Raw genomic sequence first — 24,817 nt, 5'->3', positions numbered from 1 at the left:
AACAACCACGGTTCCCGAAAAAGGCCAACCCCCGCTTTGCGGGGAAAAATGGCCTCTAAAGGCTTATTATTATTATTTTATAAAGGTTATTAGGTTATTAGGTAATAAAGGTTATTAACTCTTCCAATCTGATCTCAAAACTCGACCCGCTCGAACTACGCTGCAAAGTTGGCTCTTTCTCTTTTCTACAGATATTACTTCGGTTTCTGCTCCCAAGAACTTGATGCCTCTTCTATACCTCGATAAGCCATTACATCGCATGATTATTGTGGGGCCATTGGCAACTCAAGGGTGAGCCGTTATGATGTTTGTTTCTTCCCCTCCACTGCCAAACTCTGGAACTCTTAACCTTCTCATGTTTTTTCCAAACACTTACGACATTTCCCTTTTTAAAAAGCAGATTTTTTACTTCTGCAAAAACTCTTAGAGTATTCTCTCTTTCTTCACTTTTCTATCAATGCAGCTCTTTTATTTAAGGCCTGGCCTCGATGAGGACTATATAGTCCGTCACTGGAGCCTTCAACATAAAAAATTCAAACGATGGGTTTATCAACTAAAAGTCGAGAAAGGATAGCGCACAAGCATTTGTCGATTTTCACCATAAGTTCCTGTGCACCATAAAAAATTACACAAAATGATACTGACATGTGCCCTAGCAATATAATGGTCAGCGGATAAGCGCCTTGACCTGTTCCCCAATTTGCAAGTGCAAACTGTACATTGCATGCACATATTGCATTGCACGTGTACTGAGTCACGTGACAGTGCTACATGTGGTACGGAGCTAATTGCAACGCAGCACGATTTGGGGAACCATCTCAGTTGTGATTTAAAAAAATTTTTTTTATTGATGTCTAAACGTCGAAAACATGATGCCACACCTTTCCGAAAAATGAACGTCTATGTCCTATCGGCATATTTGAGACAGGAATGCCACAAAACGTTGTGCTATGTATGCGTTCTGGTGTTCATTGGAACACGATACAGTCACTTTAGAGATGTTATCAAAAAAAAAAGGAAACATCAGAGACCATCCACATTCTGGGCAACCATGTGTTTCGTCACGTTGGCAGGATAACCATATCCGGATGGTGCAATTTCCAGAATCAGTTCCAGACAGAAATTTTGACAGCTCGCAGCATCCCTGGCTTGCGACCAATCAGAGCCAGAACTATCAGGGGTTGGTTGAATGAAAAAATGAATGATCGTTTTAAGGCCATTTTCCCCGCTAGAGCGGGGGTTAGCCTTGCGGGCCCCATGACAATCATGGTTCCCTGTTTGAGGCAATAAGCGAGCATAACATCCAACCACGACGACCAGCAGTCCATCCGATTTTGTTGCCATGTCGTTGACATGCGTGCCCAGTTTGGTGTGGACAACGTCTGAGGTTCAGGAGACAAGATTGGGCTGCTATTCTCTTTACAGATGAGTCGAGGTTCCATAGGGTGATGGCGGAGGTATTCGCTCTACCGAGTGCCGTTCTAATTGAAATATAATTTGAAGGTCACGTACAAGTTGTTTGAATGCAAATTTCTGTTAGCTTTAACAAAAATGCTGCAAAATTTGTCAGTAAATAATTTATTGTACTCAAGTACAATTAAAAAAGAAAGGAGAATAAAAAGTTTGTGTAGATATACTCATTAATATCTGGAGATGCAATGAAAATCAAAGAGCGGTCATAACCATGAGATAAAAAGTTTAGGCAGCGGTGAAGTTTTTGTCAAGAGAAAATTCATATATTGACAATGTGATGCTTTCATAATCAACTTTTTACGTGCAAAAAACAATAACAACTGCACACATTACCAGCTGTCGTTGCATTTGTGATAGCAGGTCCAACAACCTATCCACCGCTTGGTTGGTAAGCTTCAAGGACATATCAAGACTGACCTCTCTGACAACGAAAGTGGAAAAGGTGAAAGAAAGTGTAAAATTAAGATGTTTTACATACAAACTCTTCTCTTGAAAACAACCAGATTAAAATTAGGTGATGTTGTTCATGTCATTAGAAAAATCGGGGTCTTAGGAGGTATATGGGGTTGGGGGAGGAGGAGGGGTTGCCCCCAAAAATAGGTAATTTTTTCTTTGTTTGTTTAAAGTCTTATGATTATGTTAGTATGATTCTACATACTGCCCTGTCTTCTAGCAGCCATTGAAATTGGTTTAAAATACCCTGAGTCGTTGCAGTATACTGTTTATTCTACCAGGTGTTGCCCCTATGTTTATGTATTTCATTCAGAGATAAGTCGATTTGGAGTACAAGACGTACACCTATCCTGTCCCAAAATGCAATCTTGGTCCGACATTTTGGTGAGTACCCCCACAACTGGCCATTTAATTGTCCATTTGTGTTTTTATGTGTGTGTGTGTGTGTGTATATATATATATATTGATATTGTCGTGTCAGACCTGCGATTAACACCACTGCGTGACGAATAGCCGTAACGGTTTTAACTCCGAGGCACGTAGCTGAAACTGGCGGTTGGTCTGTCGCGCGCGGGTGAAGGAGGCAAGGTGCTTACCTGGATAAAACACACGGGTTGATTCCCGAAACCCACAACAAAGAAACACAACACATAAAATGCAACACAATAATGGTTTAATATAAGTCAAGCACAACAAAATAAAGGTTGAGGTAAAATAAATCCTACTTTGAGACGTTTCCACTCAGACATAAATCAGACTCAGACAGACTTTGAGACGTTTCCGTTTCCACTCGCGTCGAAGCGACCAAAAATGACACCGGTCAATCATTCGAGCACACCGAGCCGTGCAGCAGGCAGCCAAATGTCTCCCGCTCAATCCCGGGCCAGCCAGCACAACACGGCCCCCAGCTCCTCCGAATAGCACCACAGACCAGCAATACCTCCTCCTTCGACTATTCAAAAGTGCCACAAAGGAATCCGAAAACTCTGTTCAGAAGCGCACGCGGGCCACAGTAGCCGAGCCACCCAAGAGACAAAAGACCAAGAGAGAGAGAGCTAGTGAGCGACTCTTCTTCTTTCCTGCTCGAATCTTCCCTGCTCTCTGACATCACCCGACTTGTGGTCGAGCTCCGTTGAAACACCTCATATCCTCTCGACCAATGACGAAACTCGGGGCGTGGCCTACGGGTTACGATCCTTTTGAGGCGGAGTTTAGCCGTCGATCGAGAATGTTCGGCTTCTGGCGGCAATTCTGCCGGTTATGGTGGGTTAATGGACGGTTTTGCATTGCCGGCCTTGTGAATGTAAAAACGTAGGGAAAACCACAGGAGGCAATCACAAACTGGGGGAAAACTAACTTAACCCCATTCTAGATAACACCGCTCCACCAACCCCTGTGTTAAGACACATAAACAGTCTTACGCTACAGTTTCCTTACTTAGTACATAGAGACGTCTCCTACGTGTCCGTGGTCCACGCTAATATCATACAATCCTGCCTGTGCTATGGCATTTCATCCTCTACCCCACAAACGTAACAAAAAAAGAATAATAATAATAATTAAAAAATTATATATATATACAGTATATTGTCTGCATGTGTTTAACGTATTTGCTTGAGGCAACATTTATTCATGATAAATATTTATTCATTGTGTTTTATTTCTCATAAAGGTTCGTCCATGATAGTCCTGATGGGAAAAGGCTGGTTTAAAATCATTTTTACCCATGCAAAGAGGATGGAAGCAGATATTTAGGCTTTGTCCAAGGTGTTAGCACAAAGGACTGCAAAATCTCGAAAGAGCTGTCTTACAACTACCTTATGAAAATTGTGTGCTCCAAGAGGCAACATTGTGCCTGCACTTCAAGTAAAAACAGAGTTCGATTTTATGATTGGTGTAATAATGCAACTGAAGTACCGTAATTCAAGGAAGTGCATTTCGCGATAAAATTGAGAAGAGCAATCAATGACTTTTAGAGAGAAACATTAACAAGCCAGTTTGTCTTCCTTTATTTGTTTAACTTGATTACGGGAAGAGAAGGGGCACAGTAAGTGGCACTGCCTTTTACCAAGTAGTGCACAGCATTATCTGGGTGGGAAACCTCTGTGCATCCCCACAACCCTAAACCCGACTCAATGACATGCACATACACACGCACACACACAAACATACACACATACACAAACATACACACACACACACACACACACAGACACACACACACACACACACACATACACACACACACACACACACACACACAAACATACACACAAACATACACACACACACACACACACACACACACACACACACACACACACACACCTTTGGAAAGAAAGTTCTGTTTGTATGCATTATAGCCTAGCTCCAAACAGCAACAAATGTTTTCCGATCTCTGAATGTCCCTTGTATTATCATCTTGGCTTTCATTTATATTATCTGGAGCATTTCAATTGACAAAATGCTGATTTCCTGGAAAGTGAATCTCAGATATGTTTTTCGATGAAGGTTCAGGCTTCACCCAATTTTTACAATTCCTTTTCAAGGTATGGAGTTCGGGGTGCAGGCAACGTTGAGGGGAAGAGGAGTAAAGGAGGCGGCACTGTTTCTTGCCCGTTTGTCCATCTATTGTCCTGCTCAGCAATCACTCAGTCACTTTTCCAGCTCTTCTATGAGTCTTAAACTCTATTGATTTTTTCAAAGCTCCCTCCTCCCCTGCACCCGAGCACGTGAAGTGTCTGACTGTCTGTCTATTTAGTTTATGATCATGAGTTTATGATGGAGGAACAACTTATGTGAATGGAATGTCATATTTTGAACATGAATCGGAACATGAATAGGAAGCCAAGACTTTTGTTTTAACGTACTTTGGCTTTGAATCCGTCCCGATCGCACATGCGCAGAGGAGTGGGATCATTTATTTTACTTTGTCTGCTTGCCTAGCAGCCAAAGAAAATTGAAAATCATTCCAAAGAGGAAAAATTTTTTTAAACAATATAAAGGATAAAAGCAACAGGCACAAAGAACTAATGTAATGCTTTAGGCACTGCAAACCTGCGGTAATACCCAGAATTAATTTAATTATACTGTAGCGGCTACCGCTGGGTTTTCACAATCGCCTTGCACCTATCAAGGACGCGGAGCGATCACCATGCCGGGCTCGTCCAGGACGCCCGGGCAGGCCCGCGCTCAACTTGCCAGGCCTCGGTCGGGACGCCCGGGCATGCCCGGGCAGGCTCGCCCTCAACTTGCCAGGCCGCAGCTAGGACGCTCGGCCACGCCCCCTCTCGCCTTTCCTGGGCAAACGCTCCGGGATAATGTGTGTATATATATTGCTGCCCGATAAACGGGCTTTTCAGAGTACCTGAGTGTTTTGTTTGAATAAAGCAACTCGGACGAATTCCAGCTTTTTGTCGCGTCTATTCTTCCGATCGACGTGGGAGCCCGAGCTCCTTCAATATGACATTTACAATCTTTATTTCATTTAAATTGAATTACATACTTGACGACAGTAGAACACAAATGGCCTTCATAATACTTCCTCAAGAACCTCTAGTTTTGCAGCACTAAACTTACAACAGCACTAAACTTTTGGATTTTTTTTAAACAATCGTTAAAATCAATACTTTATTAAAATTGAAGTACTGTATAGACTTAAACATTGCGCGGGGTATCGTGTTCTATGAACTCTCTAGTTTTTAAAGCTCAAGGTCTATTAGCAATCCTTAAACTCTATATTTGATTTTTTTAATGCTCAAGGTCGAGATAGTTCAATGCATCATCAAGTTCTGAAGGAGATATCTACCAGACTACACTTGGTAGTAAAATAACTATTGACAAAGAAGCAAACATTTGCCAACAGTGTGAATGTAGCTTGTCTATAATAGTATCAGAAAGATTGACCAGCGCTAAATCATTGTGAAGATGATCCCCTGTCTACTTAGTGAACGCAAAGTTGGATATATACACAATCGAAGTAACAAAACATGAATATTCACATGAAATTGTTTCTCTGTTGTTGCCAAATCAAAAACAACTTCTCTATGATCGAGGGGAAAAAAACAACATAAATGTTATCACAAGGACTGCAAAAGTTGAAAAGGAAAGAAAACTAGACTTCTGCAATCACAAGGCGATCGCTAAGGGTAAGCCACCCCCGGCCTGCGATCCAATAATGGTCATATTTTTTTCGGACCGTTATATGTCCTTGACCTTCAACATTTAGGGATACAGTGTAAATAAAGAAAATGTGTCCCCATCTCCAAACTATCCAGAAAACTCAACACCATGAAAATCATAGGAAAATTGTGCAAGTTATGATAAAAAAAGTGTTTTTTGGTAATTAGGTCGCAAACCAAAAAAAAATATGGCAAGGACATTAATCAAATATCAGGTGAACAACTTAAATGCAGGTACACTATTATGATGCTAGAACATCTAGGAAGGCGAAGCGGTCTTTTATATTCCGCATTGACAAAATTGAGTGATGACAAACTTCTTTTTTTTTCAGACCGCTATTTGACCATGAACAAGTATTTTTTTTTATATCGCCATTTGACATTGCCCTTTAACTCGGAGGGGTATAATGTAAATTCAGCATAAATGTGCCCTTGCTCTAGACAATCCAGAGAGGGCAATTTTGTTCCGAGCAGCCAAACATTAGTCGACTTATGAGGAAAAAATCTTAAAATGGCTATAATTAGGTCATGACCTAAAAAAATAGGTCAAGGTCAAAAATGATGTCATCCACGCATACTTTCCATTTCCATTACTGATGCAAAATTTCATTCCGAAAGTCCCAGCCAGATCTGAGATACAGTTCGGAAATTGGCAGTGAAGGAAGAATAAAAATAACTTAAAAACCTAAGTGATGGTTTAATACTCCTAGGAGTAAACTTTGGGCTACCATTAAAAATTTGGGGCACTAATTGTAGAAACAAACCCTACAAGAGCTTTGAGGCCCTCCCTATCCTATAGAGGGAGACTTAACTATCATCTCAGTAAAGCAAAATCATGCAACAGGATCATCTTACCCAATTTGCTTGAGCAGTTCTGAACCAGCGTGTTCCACCAAGACCTTCTGCACATACCCTCGTGGAAGTGCCAGTGTGTTGCTGCCTACCACGGTTTCATGCCAGGCTTCTGTGCAACCCTCATGAGTTATCAAGGAAGAACAAAGGTTTCCCATTGTTGTATGCATGGCCTCTACCATCACCTGTTGATCGGGTCACATCAGGGCAAAGTGAACAAGGTGAACAAGACAGCAATTTATCATGCCTGCTGCGAATCATCAGAATTATATTTTATCTTCATAAACAAATTTATAACAAGAAGCAAAATCAATAGCTTTCATCACCAGCGCTGCAGCCAGAGAACAAGTTTGTGAATATCTTTCACAAGAATAAGCATACATGAATGAAATGAATGAATGAATGATCGTTTTTTAAAGGCCATTTTTCCCTGCTAGAGCGGGGGTTAGCCTTGTGGGCCCCATGACAATCATGGTTCCCTGTTTGAGGCAGTTTTTATGGCTGGATGCCCTTCCTGGCGCCAACCCTTAGTCGCCTCTTACGATGCACAGGGATACGGTGTACCTATTCTAAGCCAGGGTACACACCGGGATCATTCATCCCAGCAAGCTGGTACTCAATTTGCCGACCTCGGAAGGATGACAGGCTGAGTCAACCCCCCTGGTTGTTAATTTAGCGATCGACCGGGATTCGAACCCAGGATCCTAGGATCCCAAGCCAGCACCCTAACCGCTAAACCAACACCAGGCTAAAGAATAATAGATCCGGCCATAAAATAAGCATACATCTATCTATCTATCTTATACAGTGCATTCAGAAAGTATTCAGACCCCTTTACTTTTTTCACATTTTGTTATGTTGCAGCCTTAGGCTGAAATCGTTTAAATTCATTTTTTACTCATCAATCTGCACTCAATACCCCATAATGACAAAGAGAAAACAGGATTTTAGAAAGTTTTGCAAATTTATTAAAATAAAAAAACTGAAATATCACATTGACATAAGTATTCAGACCCTTTGCTATGACACTTGAACTTTAGCTCAGGTGCCTCCCATTTCTCTTGATCATCTTTGAGATGTTTCTACACCTTGATTGGAGTCCACCTGTGGTTAATTCAATTGATTGGACATGATTTGAAAGGCACACACCTGTCTATCTAAGGTCTCACAGCTGACAATGCATATCAGAGAAAAAACCAAGCCATGAGGTCGAAGGAACTGCCTGCAGAGCTCAGAGACAAGATTGTGTCGAGGCACAGATCTGGGGAGGCCTACAAAAAAAGTTCTGCTGCATTGAAGGTTCCCAAGAGCAGAGTGGCCTCCATAATTCTTAAATAGAAGAAGTTTGGAACAACCAGGACTCTTCCTAGAGCTGGCCGTCCGGCCAAACTGAGCAATCGGGGGAGAAGGGCCTTGGTAAGAGAGGTGACCAAGAACCCGATGGTCACTCTGGCTGAGCTCCAGAGATCCTGTGTGGAGATGGGAGAAACTTTCAGAAGGACAACCATCACTGCAACACTCCACCGATCTGGGCTTTATGGCAGAGTGGCCAGACGGAAGCCTCTCCTCAGTGAAAGACACATGAAAGCCCACTTGGAGTTTGCAAAAAAGCACCAAAAGGACTCTCAGACTGTGAGAAACAAGATTCTGTGGTCTGATAAATCCAAGATTGAACTGTTTGGCCTCAATTCTAAGCATCATGTCTGGAGGAAAGCAGGCACCGCTCATCACCTGCCCAATACTATCCCAACGGTGAAGCATGGTGGTGGCAGCATCATGCTGTGGGGTGTTTTTCAGCAGCAGGGACTGGGGAACTGGTCAGGGTTGAGGGAACAATGAACAGAGCAAAGTACAGAGATAGCCTTAATGAAAACCTGAAACAGAGCGCTCAGGACCTCAGACTGGGCCGAAGGTTCACCTTCCAACAGGACAAAGATCCTAAGCACACAGCCAAGACAACGCAAGAGTGGCTTAGGGACAACTCTGTGAAGGTCCTTGAGTGGCCCAACCAGAGCCCTGACTTGAACCCAATCGAACATCTCTGGAGAGACCTGAAAATGGCTGTCCACCAACGGTCCCCATCCAACCTGACAGAGCTTGAGAGGATCTGCAGAGAAGAATGGCAAAAATCCCCAAATCCAGGTGTGCAAAGCTCGTCGCATCATACCCAAGAAGACTCGAGGCTGTAATCGCTGCCAAAGGTGCTTCAACTAAGTACTGAGTTAAGGGTCTGAATACTTATGTCTATGTGATATTTCAGTTTATTCTTTTTAATAAATTTGCAAAACTTTCTAAAATCCTGTTTTCTCCTTGTCATTATGGGGTATTGAGTGTGGATTGATGAGGGAAAAAATGAATTTAAACGATTTCAGCATAAGGCTGCAACATAACAAAATGTGAAAAAAGTGAAGGGGTCTCAATACTTTCTGAATGCACTGTATATACGTATTGCGAACCATGATGTCTGTCCATGCATTTCTCTGTCTCCCGTTTATGGCACCGCTGTTTCCCATGCTGTTTGAAAAGCTATGCACACAGGCAAAGCTCAACACTCAACTTTTTTATTGTCCCTTCCAGTAATCTTTAAAATCAACATGAACATCTGGGATAAAGGTAGATTTAATACAGACCTTCATGGGGTCACACACAATTTAAAATCTTTTTAAAATTCACAATCTTTTCGACAAACCCAACCTCAGCCACCCGATGTTGCACCACCATCTTGTGGTGGGAGGTATAAGGAATTCAGTGCTGTGGCACTGAGTGAAAAGAAGAGTGCGACGCAATTGACCTTTAGTCCATTAAATATTTTTAATTGATAAATTAGCTTAAACTTTTCCCATCACTGGGGATGGGTACGTTTCCTGAGAGTATTCTTGCTTGCTTGATGCAAGCTCCGCCCCTCTCCCTACAAATATAGGGCGGAGTCGTAAATTTCGGGCAAATGAGCATGTGCAGTCCAAGCTCTGCCTCTCTCCTAAGCAAGATTGGGGAGAGGATCATTCGATTTTTTTAGAACCAGTATTATAGATACATATGTTTAAGTGCCAAGAGAAAGGTCACACCCTTATATTGGCACATTTACAATGTACGTGGAAATGGCTCCTGCTATCGAGCATGGTGTTGCCTTAAAGGTTCGGGTGCCGGCTTGGGATCCTAAGATCCTGAGTTAGAATCCCGGTCGATCGTTGAATTAACGCCAGGGGAGTTGACTCAGCCCGTCATCCTTCCGAGGTCGGCAAATTGAGTACCAGCTCACTGGTAATTGGGGCACTGCATCAGCGGCATAAATGCGCTTCCAGAAATATGATGCAACCAGCAGCCGCAGGCTGCATATGAAACAAGAACATCCCGCTATCGTCACATCGGCCTACAATATCTGGATGCACAGATTGTTCATGCACTGCAATGAGCATCGTGAGCGGATTTGTGTCAATCAAGGACATGTTTATTGCATGTATCATGGTTGCACTTATTACTTAATTATTTTTAGCTCAGCTGGAACAAAAAATGTTCAGGAGAGATATTAGCATTGCACTGTGTCTGTCAGTCAGGCAGTCATTGAGTCCGGCAGCAAGTCAGGATGTATGCACGTAGATACTCGGAACCTCTTTGAAATTACACACAATTTCAATGGAACTTGACCACAATCTTCATCACCCGTGATCTACTAAAGGTTGTTCATCGCATTAAGAAATCAGGGTCTAAAGGGATCTACGGTGGGGGGGGGGGGGTGAGGGCGGGGGGAGGGATCGGGGGGGTGGGGGAGGGCGGGGGGGGGAGATGGGGCGGGGAGATGGGGGGGGGGGTTGTCCCTTAAAATAGGTATTTACTTTCTTCTACGTTACACATTTTGTTAGTCATCCACGCCTATCAGTGGCTCCCTGGTTCTACCAGGTGAGCCCTGGGTCATTGTCCTTATTTTTAATATATATATATATAATTATAAATTCATCATTTAATATCATGAGTTCTCTTACAAGGAGCTTCAATGCAGGAAGAAACCGTTATGCCCATTAAGCATGTGCAATGGTTTCCAACCCATGGTTGTTCGTGTTCTATACTATTTAAATGCTGATCATCAAGCAAGGAGCACAAGCTACAATTTTTTGTCTTTGATACATGACTTTGGCCGGGTTCAAAAAGCCGATCTCACAGACTCAGTGCGGACACACTAACCATTTTGCCACTGAGTCTGGTAAAGTTCAATTGAAGCAACATCCATGAGGTGGGTAAACAGGAAGTACTGTGCTAATTGGCAGACAACCACACATTATCGTCCAAAGCTAATGGTTGCACACATGTACAGAGCAGACTTCTTTTGGACTGTTGATTTGACTTATCATGGACCAACCAAACACGTGCAATGAAGTTGGAATTGCATTAAAATAAAATAAAATAAAAACCAACAAACTGGACCATTCTCCAGAAAGTTAAAATTCATCCTTGTCAAGTATGTTGGTGCACATGAGCAGAGATTTTCACCTGCAGCTGGCTCTCTATGGCCTGCCCCACAAGGGATGCAGCCCCATCCAATTTCTGAATCACAGGATTGATGGAGTTACTGGAATCCCAAAACTCCTCGCTGCATTTGTAAAGAGCAAGCAGCAACTGGGTATAAGGGCACAACAGAAACCTATGATGAGATCAGTCCGACATACACCCATTCAATCGTTTTTGACAAAGACAATTCAAATCCTTCCAAAAAAGCAAAATAAGTCAATTTTGTTTAGGTAGGTTTACCATATTTGAAATTCAAAAAAAGAGGACACAGAGGGGGAAAAAAGAGGGGGTGCATGATATTTGTATCAGTATCTACCAACTCATGTTGTATTAAAATGATATATATACAGGGTACGACATATCGTCTACATTCAGTATCTATAAATAAGATCAAGTGTTATGGGCTCAAGAATCAATGTTATAATTATTCAAACTAGCAACGGTACCCACCCTAAGGGCGGAGCTTCAATTGGGAGGCCCAAATGAAAAGGCAAAATATCAGAAATTGAAGTCTTTTTTTATTTAAACGATTTATATAAACATCCGTTAAATCATATCACACGCAAATCATCAAAATCTAAACAGTATTTGTAGAATTTCAACAAAAGCCACATCACTGTTCATATCGGTAAATATTATTCCATCATGTTTGGAAAAACTGGAAAATTGGAAAAATTGGAAATTGGAAAAAATATATAGCCTATTTTACTCCAGGGGTTCCCAGGATTGCCCACCCAAAATTTCGTTGCGATCGGTTCAGCCGTTTTGCGGTACCTGGGAACAAACAGACAGACATTTGGTGAATTATAGTAAGATTTCAATGTACCTCTTTACATGTAGCGAGTCCTTTGCTTTCACTAGTCCTTCTTCCGCACCTCGATTAATTTTGACTGCAAGCCGCCGTTGTTCCAGTCGAAATACGAAATTATTCCTGGAAATGTTGTGCTCGTCCAAGTCCACATGAGAATGCAAATCAATAGCACCTTTATTTGCCACAGAGAAGTACATACCAACTCTATATTACCAAGCACTCGGCTTCCCATTCTTCTGGACCACATCAAAAACATGGGAATTTTGTCTTTAGTTCTGCGGTGAATTGAACTTTCGTTTTGGCATTGTAAAGTCGAAAATCAAACAAATGTTTACGGTATAACTGTACGGACTCAGAAAAGACACTGAATTGCGGACAGCACGGCACTGCACTCTCTCACTGCGAGGTTGGACAGGTATTGGATGTGTGATGTTCGAACACATCTATTATGCCATGACGGAGTAGTACAGACTTGTACCAAACTTCCCTGGTCCAAATATTACATAACCACATTTTATCACCGCAAGAAAATGTACAAAAGGGGTTCACCGCTTAAATAAGGTAAAACAAAAAAAAAGTATCCCAAATCTTAAATGGCAAAATCCCAGGCATTTTTAGATATTTAAAAACCCCGCCGGACGGAGATTTAAGGACCGAAAAGGAAGGCATGTCTGGGTAAAACCGGACTATGGCAACCTTAGTTTAGGTAAATACTAAAATACGCAGCCATTAATGTCACAACAGAGTAGAATCGATTTATCAAACGGCCTAACTGTAATATATGACAATCAAGTCGATAAACAAGGTAGATATTTTGATAGTTTCAAACTACACTGCTGTTGGCAATTGTGATGGATCATTCCTTGGCTATTATTCGCATGAAGATTGGTCAAAAGGTTTCAGGACTTGTTTTTTTTTTGTTTTTTTTTACGAGAGCAGGTAATGCAAATGTTTGATAAGACGGGTTCAAAAAGTCATATATAAAAACTTATACTCATTTGTGGAATGGCGTTGTTGGCAATTTGTGAATTCATTTTGGGCAGCCGTGTTGTTTCCATATACAACTCAACTTTGCCTCCACCTGGCAGCATGTTTGTTTTTGGAGTGTACAGACCATAATGTGCTGATCCATGTCAACTAGATTATGAACACATTTGGATGAAAACATAAAAAGAATACAAGCCTCAAAGTTGTGTGTGTGTGTAACTTTTCGAAATATCCTGCTCATAGACAAACAAACAGACAGACAAACAAACAGACAGGGGTGAAAACATAACTTCTGTCCACCTTTGGTGGCCGAAGTAAAAGTGATAGTGAAAGCAAATAAACAGCTATTATACAATCCCAGATTTGTAGGAAGAAATCAAAATACATTTTAATAGCCCTGATAAGAAAACAATTAAGATAGCTTGCCACCTTCACAACCATTTTAATAGAGGATAAACAGGAGCAGCAAATAATCATCTCCATGGGTTTGTTTGGGTGAAGGTTGCGTTGGTTTGAAGTTGAAACATTTTGCAGTGTCGACCAAGAGCGGCTCCCAAATCACTATATCTTATTATATCATCTCATATGTTGTCCAGTTGGTTGCATTTATGCAATAACATATCTGATACTGTACAGATCAGTTGTAAGCTCACTAGACAGTTGGCAGCTTAATTTTCCTCTACCACCACAAACCTGGTCCTGTTGTCATGCCCCTTAGCCTTTTGTTCTTTTTCGCCCAATATGGTAGTACAAGCTCATTTAGTTTAGTAGGCCATTCCTTGTCACCTTTCTCAAATCTCCTTTGTCCCTTCCCCCTCCCTCCTACCCTGATCCACTCACTCCCCAATTGTCTGTAGAATTGCCTCCTTTCTTTATTGGGCTTTCCTATAATCCTTCAGAAAATGCATGCACCACATTTGATTGGTGAAAATAATTAAGGAGAACGTGAGATAGCAGGAGAGGGGGGGTATTGGGTCATCAACTCGACTTACTTCTTTGGACGTCCTCTCAAGTAATACAAAAAACATCAAATGGTACAAAACAAGTTTCCTTTTTGACCATCCAAATATTAAATGTGCTCCCTTGAGCTCAGCTGTACACCATGTGAGCAGAATCTCACCACTCTTGAGTTTTTCGCTTGACTCAGAAGGGAATTGGCAAGGCGTCTCTGTGTTGAGTCAGCATTCGAGCCGTTTTCCAGTAACCGAAGCTGATCTTGCACCTTCACGCACAATTGATCAACCAGCTGGGATGGAACAGAATGACAGTTTGGCTATTAGAAGCTGATGCAGGCGGTGCAGCAAATGCATTGGCTGCCACTGAGCACATGTGTCGTCTTTTTTCAGCAATTATGCACATTTCAGCTTGCGTTTCACTACTACTACTTTTATTGCTCCGATTGTTCCCAACTTCTTATGTCAGTGGGTGGGGAAGGTTTTTGGCCCAAGTATTTTAGGAACCTGCTGTCTGGGCCTGACATTCAAATGAAAGTGGCAGGAACTTGCTATTTCTTCAGAGTTATGGGTATAGCTCGCCTACTCTTCATGAAGGGCACCATGGGGTATTTCATGTCCACCAATTCATAATAGCAGACAGGACATCAAGCTTAACATCTGTCCGAGGGAAGGCACAAGTATATATTCGGGTTGGGAATCTAACAATGACTAGACGGGTCCAAAAGTAAACACTATATGCTAACTATGGACCATCCTGTTGGGCACATTTTTGCTTGCAGTTCTACAATCTTTTACTCAGCATGTCTTTTTAGCCTCACAAATTGGACTTAGCGTGCGTGTGTGTATGTATATGTATATGTATTAAAGCTCCGAGTTTGGAAGAGCAGTAAGGCACAGTTTGTGTCCCATAGCAGCCAAAGCTGCGTGCTCTGTGAGCAGTAATGTTTGTCTGCTACACGAACACATTATCTCTGCATTACTGCCACACCAACCATGAGGTGGGGTTGTTGTCAGGTGCAACAACAAACCAAAACAAGGCCCTTCCGACCTGATAAATGCATCATGGCATCAAATGCCACGAGCGCATGCGTACCGCTTTGCTTTCTGCCCAGATAGCTTCAGCAGAGCACACTCGAATCCATTTTGAAGAAGGAAGCTTTGTAGGTCACAAGTAAAGAACAGTGGAGTCGCCGACCATGGTTTCACCCTTGTTATGAGCTCATCAGGATGACACACCACATAATGATTTTCCTGTGACCACGCAAAGCTAGTCGGCTTAATACTGTGTTATACCTCCTAGCTTTGTGGAGCAGCAAGGCACAGATTGTGCCCCAAAGCAGCCAAAGCTGTGCTATCAGTGTACAGTAATGTCTGTCTGCCACATGAGAACATTACCTCTGCTTTACTGCCCCACCAACAAGGAGGTGAGGTTGTGGTCGGGCATAACAATAAACTAAAACAAGGCCCTTCCAACCCAATAAATGCATCATGGCCAGCAGTGTGGTGCCAAATTTTGAGGTACTGGAGTCCTGCAAAATGGTGACAGCTGTGACATCACCATTTGAGTCCCTAAAGTGATTGATAAATGAAATACACACATTTTACCATCATAAACAAAAGATTAACACACACAAACATATACCAGAGTCCCCTTTGAATCTTTAGCAATGCACACTCGAGTCGGTGAACAATCAACGTTTTTTGACAAACATATGTATTTTAAGAAAGTATATTATTTGTTATTTTGTACCATGTGGCAATGGCTGGTAGAATGGCCCATAGAAACTCAAGTTAAACGAGAGGAAGGAAGACTGAGAAGAAGGCCTATTTGGCCGAAAGCTTGGCAAAAATAAAAGATCGTCCTGAAGCTACGTCCGTAACTTATTTGATGTCCTCCTATTTTATATTTGATGCAAATGAGTTACCCTGCTTGTATTGTGGAGTTTCTGCTATTTCTCACAATTAACTATATATATATATATATATGCTTTCATAAAGTATTCACACCTCTTGACTTTTTCACATTTTGTTGTGTTACAGCTTGAATTTAAAATGGATTAAATTGAGATTTTTTTGTCACTGATCTACAAATAATTCCCCATCATGTCAAAGTGGAATTTCGTTTTTATACATTTTTACAAAATAATTAAAAATGAAATACAGAAATATCTAATTTACACAAGTATTTAATCCGTATAAGGAAGCTCAATACTTCATGCAAGCGCCTTTGGCAGTGATTATAGCTTCGAGTTTTCTTGGGCATGTCTATCAACTTTGCACATCTAAATTTGGGAAGATTCTCCCATTCTTCCTTGCAGATTTGCTCAAGCTCTGTCAAGTTGATGGGGAGCATCAGTGACCAGCAATCTTCATGTCTTTTCACAGATTCTCAATGAGATTCAAGTCTGGGCTTTGGCTAGGCCATTCAAGGACGTTCACATTCTTGTTCTGAAGCCTTTCCAGTATTGCTTTGGTTGTATGCTTGGCGTCATTTTCCCATTGGAATGTATATTTGCAGCAGTCTAAGGTCTTTTGCACTCTGAAGCAGGTTCTCCTAAAGAATTTGCTTGTATTTTGCTCCATTCATTGATCTCTCTATCCTCACAAGTCTCACAGTCCCTGCCGCTGAAAAGCTTCCCCATAGCATGATGCGGCCACTGCCATGCTTCATGGTAGGGATGGTGTTATATGGGTGATGAGTTGCGCTCGGTTTCTGCCAGAGGTAACGCTTTGCATTCAAGCCAAATAGTTAAATTTTCGTCTCATCAGACAATATAATCTTTTGCCTCATGCTCTCAGAGTCTTTCGCATGCCTTTTTGCAAACTCCAGGCTCGCTATAATGTGCGTTTTCCTCAGGAGTGGCTTCCATCTGGCCACTCTCCCATAAAGCCGAGATTTTGAAGTGCTGCAGAGACCGTTGGCCTTTCAGCAGGTTCTCCCATCTCAGCCGAGGAACTCTGTAGTTCTGTCAGAGTGATCTTTGGGTTATTAGTCAGATGCCTGACCACAGCAGAGTTTGGGGGGGGGCAGGGGGCGGCAATGCCCCCACCTTAATTTTTTTCAGTAGTTTACAATTAACATAAAAACATCCTGTATTAAACGTGAGTAACAATAATGAACGTAAACTGTATTTGTGATTTCACATTAACTACACTAACAAACGGTAATTTTGGAAGTCAGACCATTATTAATATTAAGCCCTTGCCCCCCCCCCCCCCAAATAGAGAAGTCAAACTATGCCTATGTCCCTGACCAAGGTCCTTCTAGCCCGCTTGTTTCGTTTGTTCGGACGGCCAGCTCTAGGGCGAGTCTGGGTAGTTCCATATTCTTTCCATTTCCTAATGATGGAGCTCACTGTGCTCTTGGGAACTTTCAACACGAGCAAAAGTATTAAACTGGCATTTTGTACTCTCGTCTCATATTCATCTTTTGTTCTCAAATCATAGCCTGGTGTTGGCTTAGCAGTTAGGGTGCCGGCTTGGGATCCTAGGATTCTGGGTTTGAATCCCGGTCGATCGCTGAATTAACGCCAGGGGGGTTGACTCAGCCTGTCATCCTTCCGAGGTCGGCAAATTGAGTACCAGTTCACTGGTAATTCCCTGTGTGTTGCAAGAGGCGACAAACAGGGTTGGCGGCAGGAAGGGCATCCGGCCGTAAAACATTGCTTCAAAAAGGGAACCATGGTGCCCAAAAAAGGCCAACCCCTGCTCTGTGGGGAAAAATGGCCTCTAAAGGTGTTGTTGTTTGTTGTTGTTGTTCTCAAATCAAAATTTGTTGAGGATATATCAATAATAACAAATTTGACTTCACTGTTCCATTACTTATTGAGGGCACTGTACGCAGATATACACATCTTCTGATTTTGTCCCATGGACAATCATAATTAGGAAAACACACACAACACACACAATTTCTATCTACTGCAAGTTCAGAATTAACATATAATGTTCATTTTGATGTTGGTCGTTATCCTCAGTATTATGAAGCAATATCACTAATGTATATCCATGCTGTAGGTTGTCCAAGAAACATTAGTTCGCCCCTGGAGCCTCTTGCCTGCTGAGTTGTATCATGCGCAATGCAGTGCTGAAGGCGGAAGATTCGCTCTGGAGATGCATTTCCACGACCCTGGTTACGCAGCAGAAGGGTCTCGATCTATGAGAAATAGGATCAAGGGTCATTGTTCGTTGCACCAAGCTCCAAGTGTTTGATCGAGGCAGCAATGATAACAAAAGCATGTCAAATAATTATACAATCATTCCTTTAATACAAGATCAATTATATGTAACGGTGAAATAAAATATATTAATATGTCACGACGAGCTGGATTTAACCCCATCATGGGTAGGAAAGTGATTCAAATTTTACCTTGGTGTTTGTTTATGTATATACCAATTATCACCATTCTGTGAAGTCAATCATCTGTAAAATTCAACAAGCATGATGATGTTTTGAGGTGACTAGATATTTCATCATTATTCGTCGTTTTGCCCTCTTTCAAATGTAAACCCCTTTAGTGAAATGAGGAATGATCTACCGCACCAATTATTTCCACGTGGATGCTGACCTACAACATGCGTTTTTCGCACACCACCCTGAATGGGCCACAAACAGGGAGATCTGGAGAGGCATTCGGAACAATTTAACAACAAAACAGAACGTTCATGTTCAGGATCAATGTGCCGATAGCCGGTGGCACATAAGGTTTCCGGTCACAGAACAGTGATGAAGTTTATATTCGATACAAGACCACTCAAGTAGCCGCAAACAACTCACTCGGGGATTGGGCATCTGCTGATGACGCCCGACAAGCCAGAAATGTGTGCCGGGGGATGATGCCCCCTCCATCACCCACAGGGTCAGCAGATCCAAAAGTAACATTCTCATACATACAACATTGCAGTTACGCACTATAGGAGCAATGGAGTAAGCGGGATTCATTTCATCAGTCTGCTTAAAACCAGACAATTGATGGTGTTAATCCATCCTCGGTTACCTCACTCAATGGCGCAATCATAATTTTCAGTACGTGCACTAAAAGCAGGAAACGCCTGATGATTGGGATTGGTTATTGACATTTTAATGATAAATTCCCTCAAAAATTAATGTGCACACATTACCCTTCCTTTTCAACGGAAATCCAGGTCAATTTTGAACAGCCTTTGTCATACATGCTTGCTCAGGCACAGGTGATAATACATCTAAATTCTCATGTACATTGTGGTATCCTTGTTTTTTTCAGAAATTTTACCAGAAATAGTTATTCTTTTTTTTTAAACTTTAAATAAAGTGAACGGCAACATACTTATGAGTTATGACATACGACTTATGTTGTGTGTATGATGCTTAGTGTTGGTGTGTGGATGCATGTCGTTAAGCATGTAACCTGTGGAGCGATATAACGTGTATTTACGCATCGTAATCAAAATGAAGACCAATTACTGCACTGGAGTTCCAAGAAGACACACGCAATTGCCATATTGCTGTGCCTTTTAACAATTTAGTTGAAGAATAAAGTGTTGACTATCTGCAGTGACCAGCCCAGCGGTCAAATATTAACCCAAATGACCCACTCTCTGTACTCTGGGACATCTTCGAATGCCACCTGAGGAGCAGTCAACGGAATCCACCACGGAATCTGATCTGGAGAAGGAATGCTATGCTGATATCTATCAGAATTCCATATTAAGTGTTGGTGACAGGGATTGAGCAGTTTCTTACCAGCAGTAGACAATCACACCATTATTAGAAATCATATAAACCATTGTGAACCAATTACCCAGCATTTTCCTAATTATCCCAATACTTTTGGTAATACAGTACATGTTATAAGACATGCTGCAATGTGTGTCTGTAATGTTAAATAAATAAATAAAAAGAGAAAAATGACCACAGTGTGGTCACCAGCTGCGACGTGTAGAATCATGAGGATATCCGTTGCAATATGCGCTACCAAATTCGACCAGTCATTAAATTATACGCATGTACTAGCGTCTTTTTGTCTTTCAGTTCTGGTCTTGTCCTTTGTTTTGTGACGCAACATGCTTCATCAACTGCTTACATATATAAATGTATGGACGTGAATGTTATTTCTGTTAATGTTAATGTTAATTCATTAATGTTATTTATTAATGTTAATTCTGGGTGGCAGAGGGATAATTTGAAACGGGCTTGGTCGGCAGGGGAAGTCCGAGTGTATGCGCATGCGCTATTCAAAAAGGCACCCCAACAACAAGAACAACAACGCGGTCCTCTCATCGCAGCTAGAAACAAATAAGTAAATCACTTAGCTTGTATTCGACGAAATGATGATGGGGGGTTTTTTTGTACACATAGTCGAGGCTTGTGGAAGAGCCCATGCATTGAACGGATCAGGAAGGAACAGACAGAAACAGGACCCAAAACAGGCAAGATGCAAATCACGCATGCACGGGGTGGACAAGTTGGATGCAGAGGATGCATGAAGTGGACAAGATGGATACAGAAGAAACCTCCAAGGAGGGGAAACTGGAAAATTGGAAGGATGAGGGATTTGGGTGAGGAGAGGGTCAACAAGGGTAGAAAAGATCATGGTTTTGGATTGGGGATGATCTGAGATGGTGGTGAACAGCTGTTTTGAAGACCTGGAGGGAGGAATGAGATTGAAGAGAGTGAGGGAGTTTGTTCCAAAGGTGGGAGTAAAGAGGAATGAAAGTGGAGGTGAGCCGTGATCCTGGATTTAGGTAGCTTCACCAGAAGGGAGTTGATGGTGGACATGTGAGCCTTGCTGAAACCTGGAAGGGGCAAAGCATGGAAAGAGCAGAGGTTGCAAGACCAAAACGGAGGTGGTGGAAGAACAAGAGAGCACCAACCTGTCTCAATGGCGAAATGATCGACCCATAGACCCAACTTCATTGCGGGAGATTGTAATAATCTTAAAGGGCTTGGTTTACATTGCACATAATTACATTGATGGTGATATCACAATGCCATAGGCCTGACCTGACAACATGGCAAACTCGCTGAAGATGCTGCTCAGAATAAAGTTACTGGCACAAGTTAGAGGCAGGATTTGAATTGCCTGAGAATGAGAACTTGAGAGGAGTGAAATAATATACAGTCACATAAAAAAGTAAGTTTTGTAAAGTTTTGTTTTGACTTTTTTTGACTTTGTTACCCCATGTAAAGTTTTGACTTTTTCAACATATTTCAACATACAGCTATTTGATCTTCATTTCAACAATATTGGAAGATAAAGATGATATAATATAACAAATATCATGAAACATTTACATTTTGAAGTCCATTGTATAATTTAAATAAACATAAATGCAAATTTCGCATGTGGAAAAAGTAAGTACACCCCGACATTTATCACTACTTCAAATACCTCAAATTAGAATCAGATGCACCAGCTCAGGTGCAAATGATTAGAACATCGTTAGAGAGGATCTTGGAGGAACCTGTCTTATTTAAACCTCAGACATTTCGTTTGGTTTGCTTTTTGTTGTTGAAGTGTGCGGCGTGACCATGCCTAGATCAAAAGAGTTCTCTGAGGCCTTCAGAAAGAAGGTTATAGATGCCTACGAGTCTAGGAAGGGATTTAAAAAGATCTCCAAACAATTTGAAATCAATCATTCGACTGTACGGAAGATCATCTACAAGTGGAGAAGATTCCAAACAACTGCCAACTTGTTCAGGCCTGGCCGCCCCAGCAAGTTCAGCCCGAGAGCAGACCGCAAGATGCTGAAAGAAGTCTCAAAGAACCCCAGAATGTCATCACGGGACCTACAGGTAGCTCTTGCCACTGTTGATGTCAAAGTGCACGAGTCTACCATTAGAAAGAGGCTGCACAAATTTGATCTACATGGGAGGTGTGCCAGGAGGAAACCTTTGCTGTCCAGAAATAATATCAGGGCAAGACTGAAGTTTGCCAATGAACACCTCGGCAAAGACCAGCACTTCTGGAACAATGTGTTCTGGACAGATGAGTCAAAGGTAGAGCTATTTGGCCACAGTACCAGAAGACATGTTTGGCGAAAGCAAAAGACAGCATTTGACCACAAGAACCTGATACCAACTGTAAAGCATGGTGGTGGGAATATTATGGTTTGGGGCAGCTTTGCTGCATCAGGGCCTGGGCGGCTCACCATCATATAATCCACGATGAATTCTTCATTGTACCAGAAGGTGCTTGAGGATAATGTGAGGCCATCTGTTGGAAAGTTGAAGCTCAACCGAAAGAGGACCTTGAAACATGACAATGACCCTAAACATACCAGTAAATCCACCAAGGGATTTTTTTTTTTTTTTTTTTTTTTTTTTTGTATACAAGATCGAGGCTCGTGAAAGAGCTAACATTAATCACACAAAAAGACAAACCGACACACAAAACACAAAAAACAAGGGGAGCGGCAGACAAGATGGGGAGAGAGGGGGAAGGACACAAAAGAGAGGGGGAGGAGGGGGAAGGACACAAACACAACATTTGAGAGCAGGGACATCGGGAGGACTTGGGGGGAGGTGGGAGAGGAATAAAACATATGAACACTGCAAGGACTCTGGGGTGAATTACCGGGGGTAGAAAAGATCAAGGTTTTCGATGGGGGAAGATAAGAGATGGTGGTGAACAGCTGTTTTAAAGACCTGGAGGGAGGAGTGGGATTGAAGGGAGTGGGGGAGTGGGGGAGATCAGAGATCCAGAGGCGGGAGAAAAGGGGAATGAAAGAGTGAAGGTGAGCAGAGAGCCTAGACTTTGGCAGTTTAACCATAAGAGGGTTGCAGGCAGATCTTGTGCGACCTGAAGGAATATTGGGGGGACAGAGCACAGAGAGAGCTGGGGGAGCAAGGCCGGAGAGGAGTCGGTAGAAGACAGAAAGACCACCAACCTGCCTGCGGTGAGTGAGTGAAAGGCCCTCGGTGTTGACTACAGCGCAGGAGATTCCAATGATTCTGAAAGCTTTGGCCTCAACAGCGTGAAGCCGAGCAAGGTGTGAGGCAGGAGCACCAGCCCAGAGGGGGAAACAGTATTCCATTGAGCTGCGGATGAAAGCCTTGTATGTGGTGAGGAGCTCAGGTGTGCCAAGGAAGGACTTCGCACGACGGAGGATGCCCAGTCGGCGACTGGCTTTGGAGGCCAGCTTGGAAATGTGGTTTTCCCAAGAAAGATCATGGCAGATAGTGAGACCCAAAAGCTTGAGCGACAGAACTTCTTGGAGAGGATTGTTGAGAAAGTAGATGGGAGGGTTGTCCAGTTGGTCCTTTCGGAGAGACATTGTAAGAGTGTGAGATTTGTCAGGATTGAAAGACATGTTCCACTTGTTTGACCAGTCTGTGATTTTGTCCAGGTCTGCAGAGAGTGAGGAGGCTGCAGACTGCCGATCTGAGGGATGAGGAATGGAGCGACAGAGAGTAGAGTCGTCAGCAAAGAGATAGAGAGGATTTTCAAGAGAGTCAGAGAGATCATTGATGAAGACCAGAAAAAGCACAGGGCCCAGAACACTACCTTGGGGAACTCCAGCCTGAACAGGAAGAGGAGATGAGAGAAACCCATTCAGGGCCACACGTTGACTATGACCAGAGAGGAAGTCCGCCAGCCATGCGTGGAGATTTCCATGGATACCAAAGGAGGAGAGTTTGGTGAGCAGAGCAGGGTGCCAGACCGTATCGAAGGCACGTGAAATGTCAAGGGAGACAGCTCTAATTTCCTGTTTGGCGTTGAGGACCTCCATCCATTGTTGAGAAAGCAGAAGCAGCATGTCCAGAGTAGAGTGACCAGGTCTGAAACCAAATTGATGATCAGAGATCAAGCCATTGGAGAAGAGGAAAGATTTAATATCTGAAGCAATGATGGATTCCATGACTTTGCTGATAATTGGGAGAAGGCTGATTGGTCTGTAGTTGCTGGGATCTGTTTTTGCACCTTTTTTGTGCAAACCGGTGATGTTGGCTGATTTCCAAGCAGATGGCAGATGACCTTGAGCAAAAGCGAGGGTGAAGAGAACAGAAAGAGGGAGTGAAAGAGCAGAAGAACATGATTTTAGGACCCGTGGGCTGATGCCGTCAGGACCAGTTGCAGAATGAGAGTCGAGGGTTGACAGAAACTTTTCCACCTTGTCAGGAGGAAAGGACACAGAGTCCAGGAGCAGCTGGGTACGACTGGGTACGGTGGGTACAGAGAGGGATGGGTTTGGGACACAAGATTTAGAGGCAAACACAGAGTTGAGGCATTCAGCTTTTTCACGTGCGGAGTCAGCCGTTAAGCCGTTTGAGGTGAGGGAGGGGATGGAGGGGGAACAAACACCAGAAACAGATTTGACCAGACGCCACCAGGATTTGGAAGAGGGAGACAGATAAGAGAGTTCGGTCTTGAGAATGGTGAGATATTGTTTCCTGGCTCTCCTGAGGGTGGACACAAACTTGTTTCGGGCTTTGTGAAAGGAAATGAGATTTCTTTCCGTTGGATTTGCTTTCCAGGAGACGAAAGCAAGTTGTTTCAGGGCAACAGCCTCACCACAAGATTCCGTGTACCATGGACGGGAGGAAGGGTATGACAACTGAAGACGAGATGGTATAAATCTGTGCATGAGAGAGAGCAATTTACTTTGAAAGAATTCCCAGG

General features: G+C 42.6%; 1 protein-coding gene across 2 annotated transcripts in view; it reads right to left on the bottom strand.

The window, feature by feature from the left end:
* LOC137435456 (F-actin-uncapping protein LRRC16A) overlaps window positions 1–24,817 on the bottom strand; it is a 210,878-nt gene that overhangs the window by 51,686 nt on the left and 134,375 nt on the right. For both annotated transcript variants that reach the window (XM_068129246.2, XM_078784298.1), the window contains exons 24-28: window positions 18,274–18,372; window positions 14,381–14,506; window positions 11,445–11,570; window positions 6,963–7,144; window positions 1,807–1,894 (exon numbers count right to left, since the gene is read on the bottom strand). In XM_068129246.2, the coding sequence (XP_067985347.2) occupies window positions 1,807–1,894; window positions 6,963–7,144; window positions 11,445–11,570; window positions 14,381–14,506; window positions 18,274–18,372 (621 nt within the window). The remainder of the gene's footprint in view (window positions 1–1,806; window positions 1,895–6,962; window positions 7,145–11,444; window positions 11,571–14,380; window positions 14,507–18,273; window positions 18,373–24,817) is intronic.

This window comes from Myxine glutinosa, chromosome 9, assembly GCF_964187855.1.
Source record: "Myxine glutinosa chromosome 9, kmMyxGlut1.1, whole genome shotgun sequence".
In the NCBI taxonomy this organism is placed as follows: Eukaryota; Metazoa; Chordata; class Myxini; order Myxiniformes; family Myxinidae; genus Myxine; species Myxine glutinosa.
Note: the sequence above shows the minus strand (reverse complement) of the source record. Positions and strands in the feature narration are given on the sequence as shown.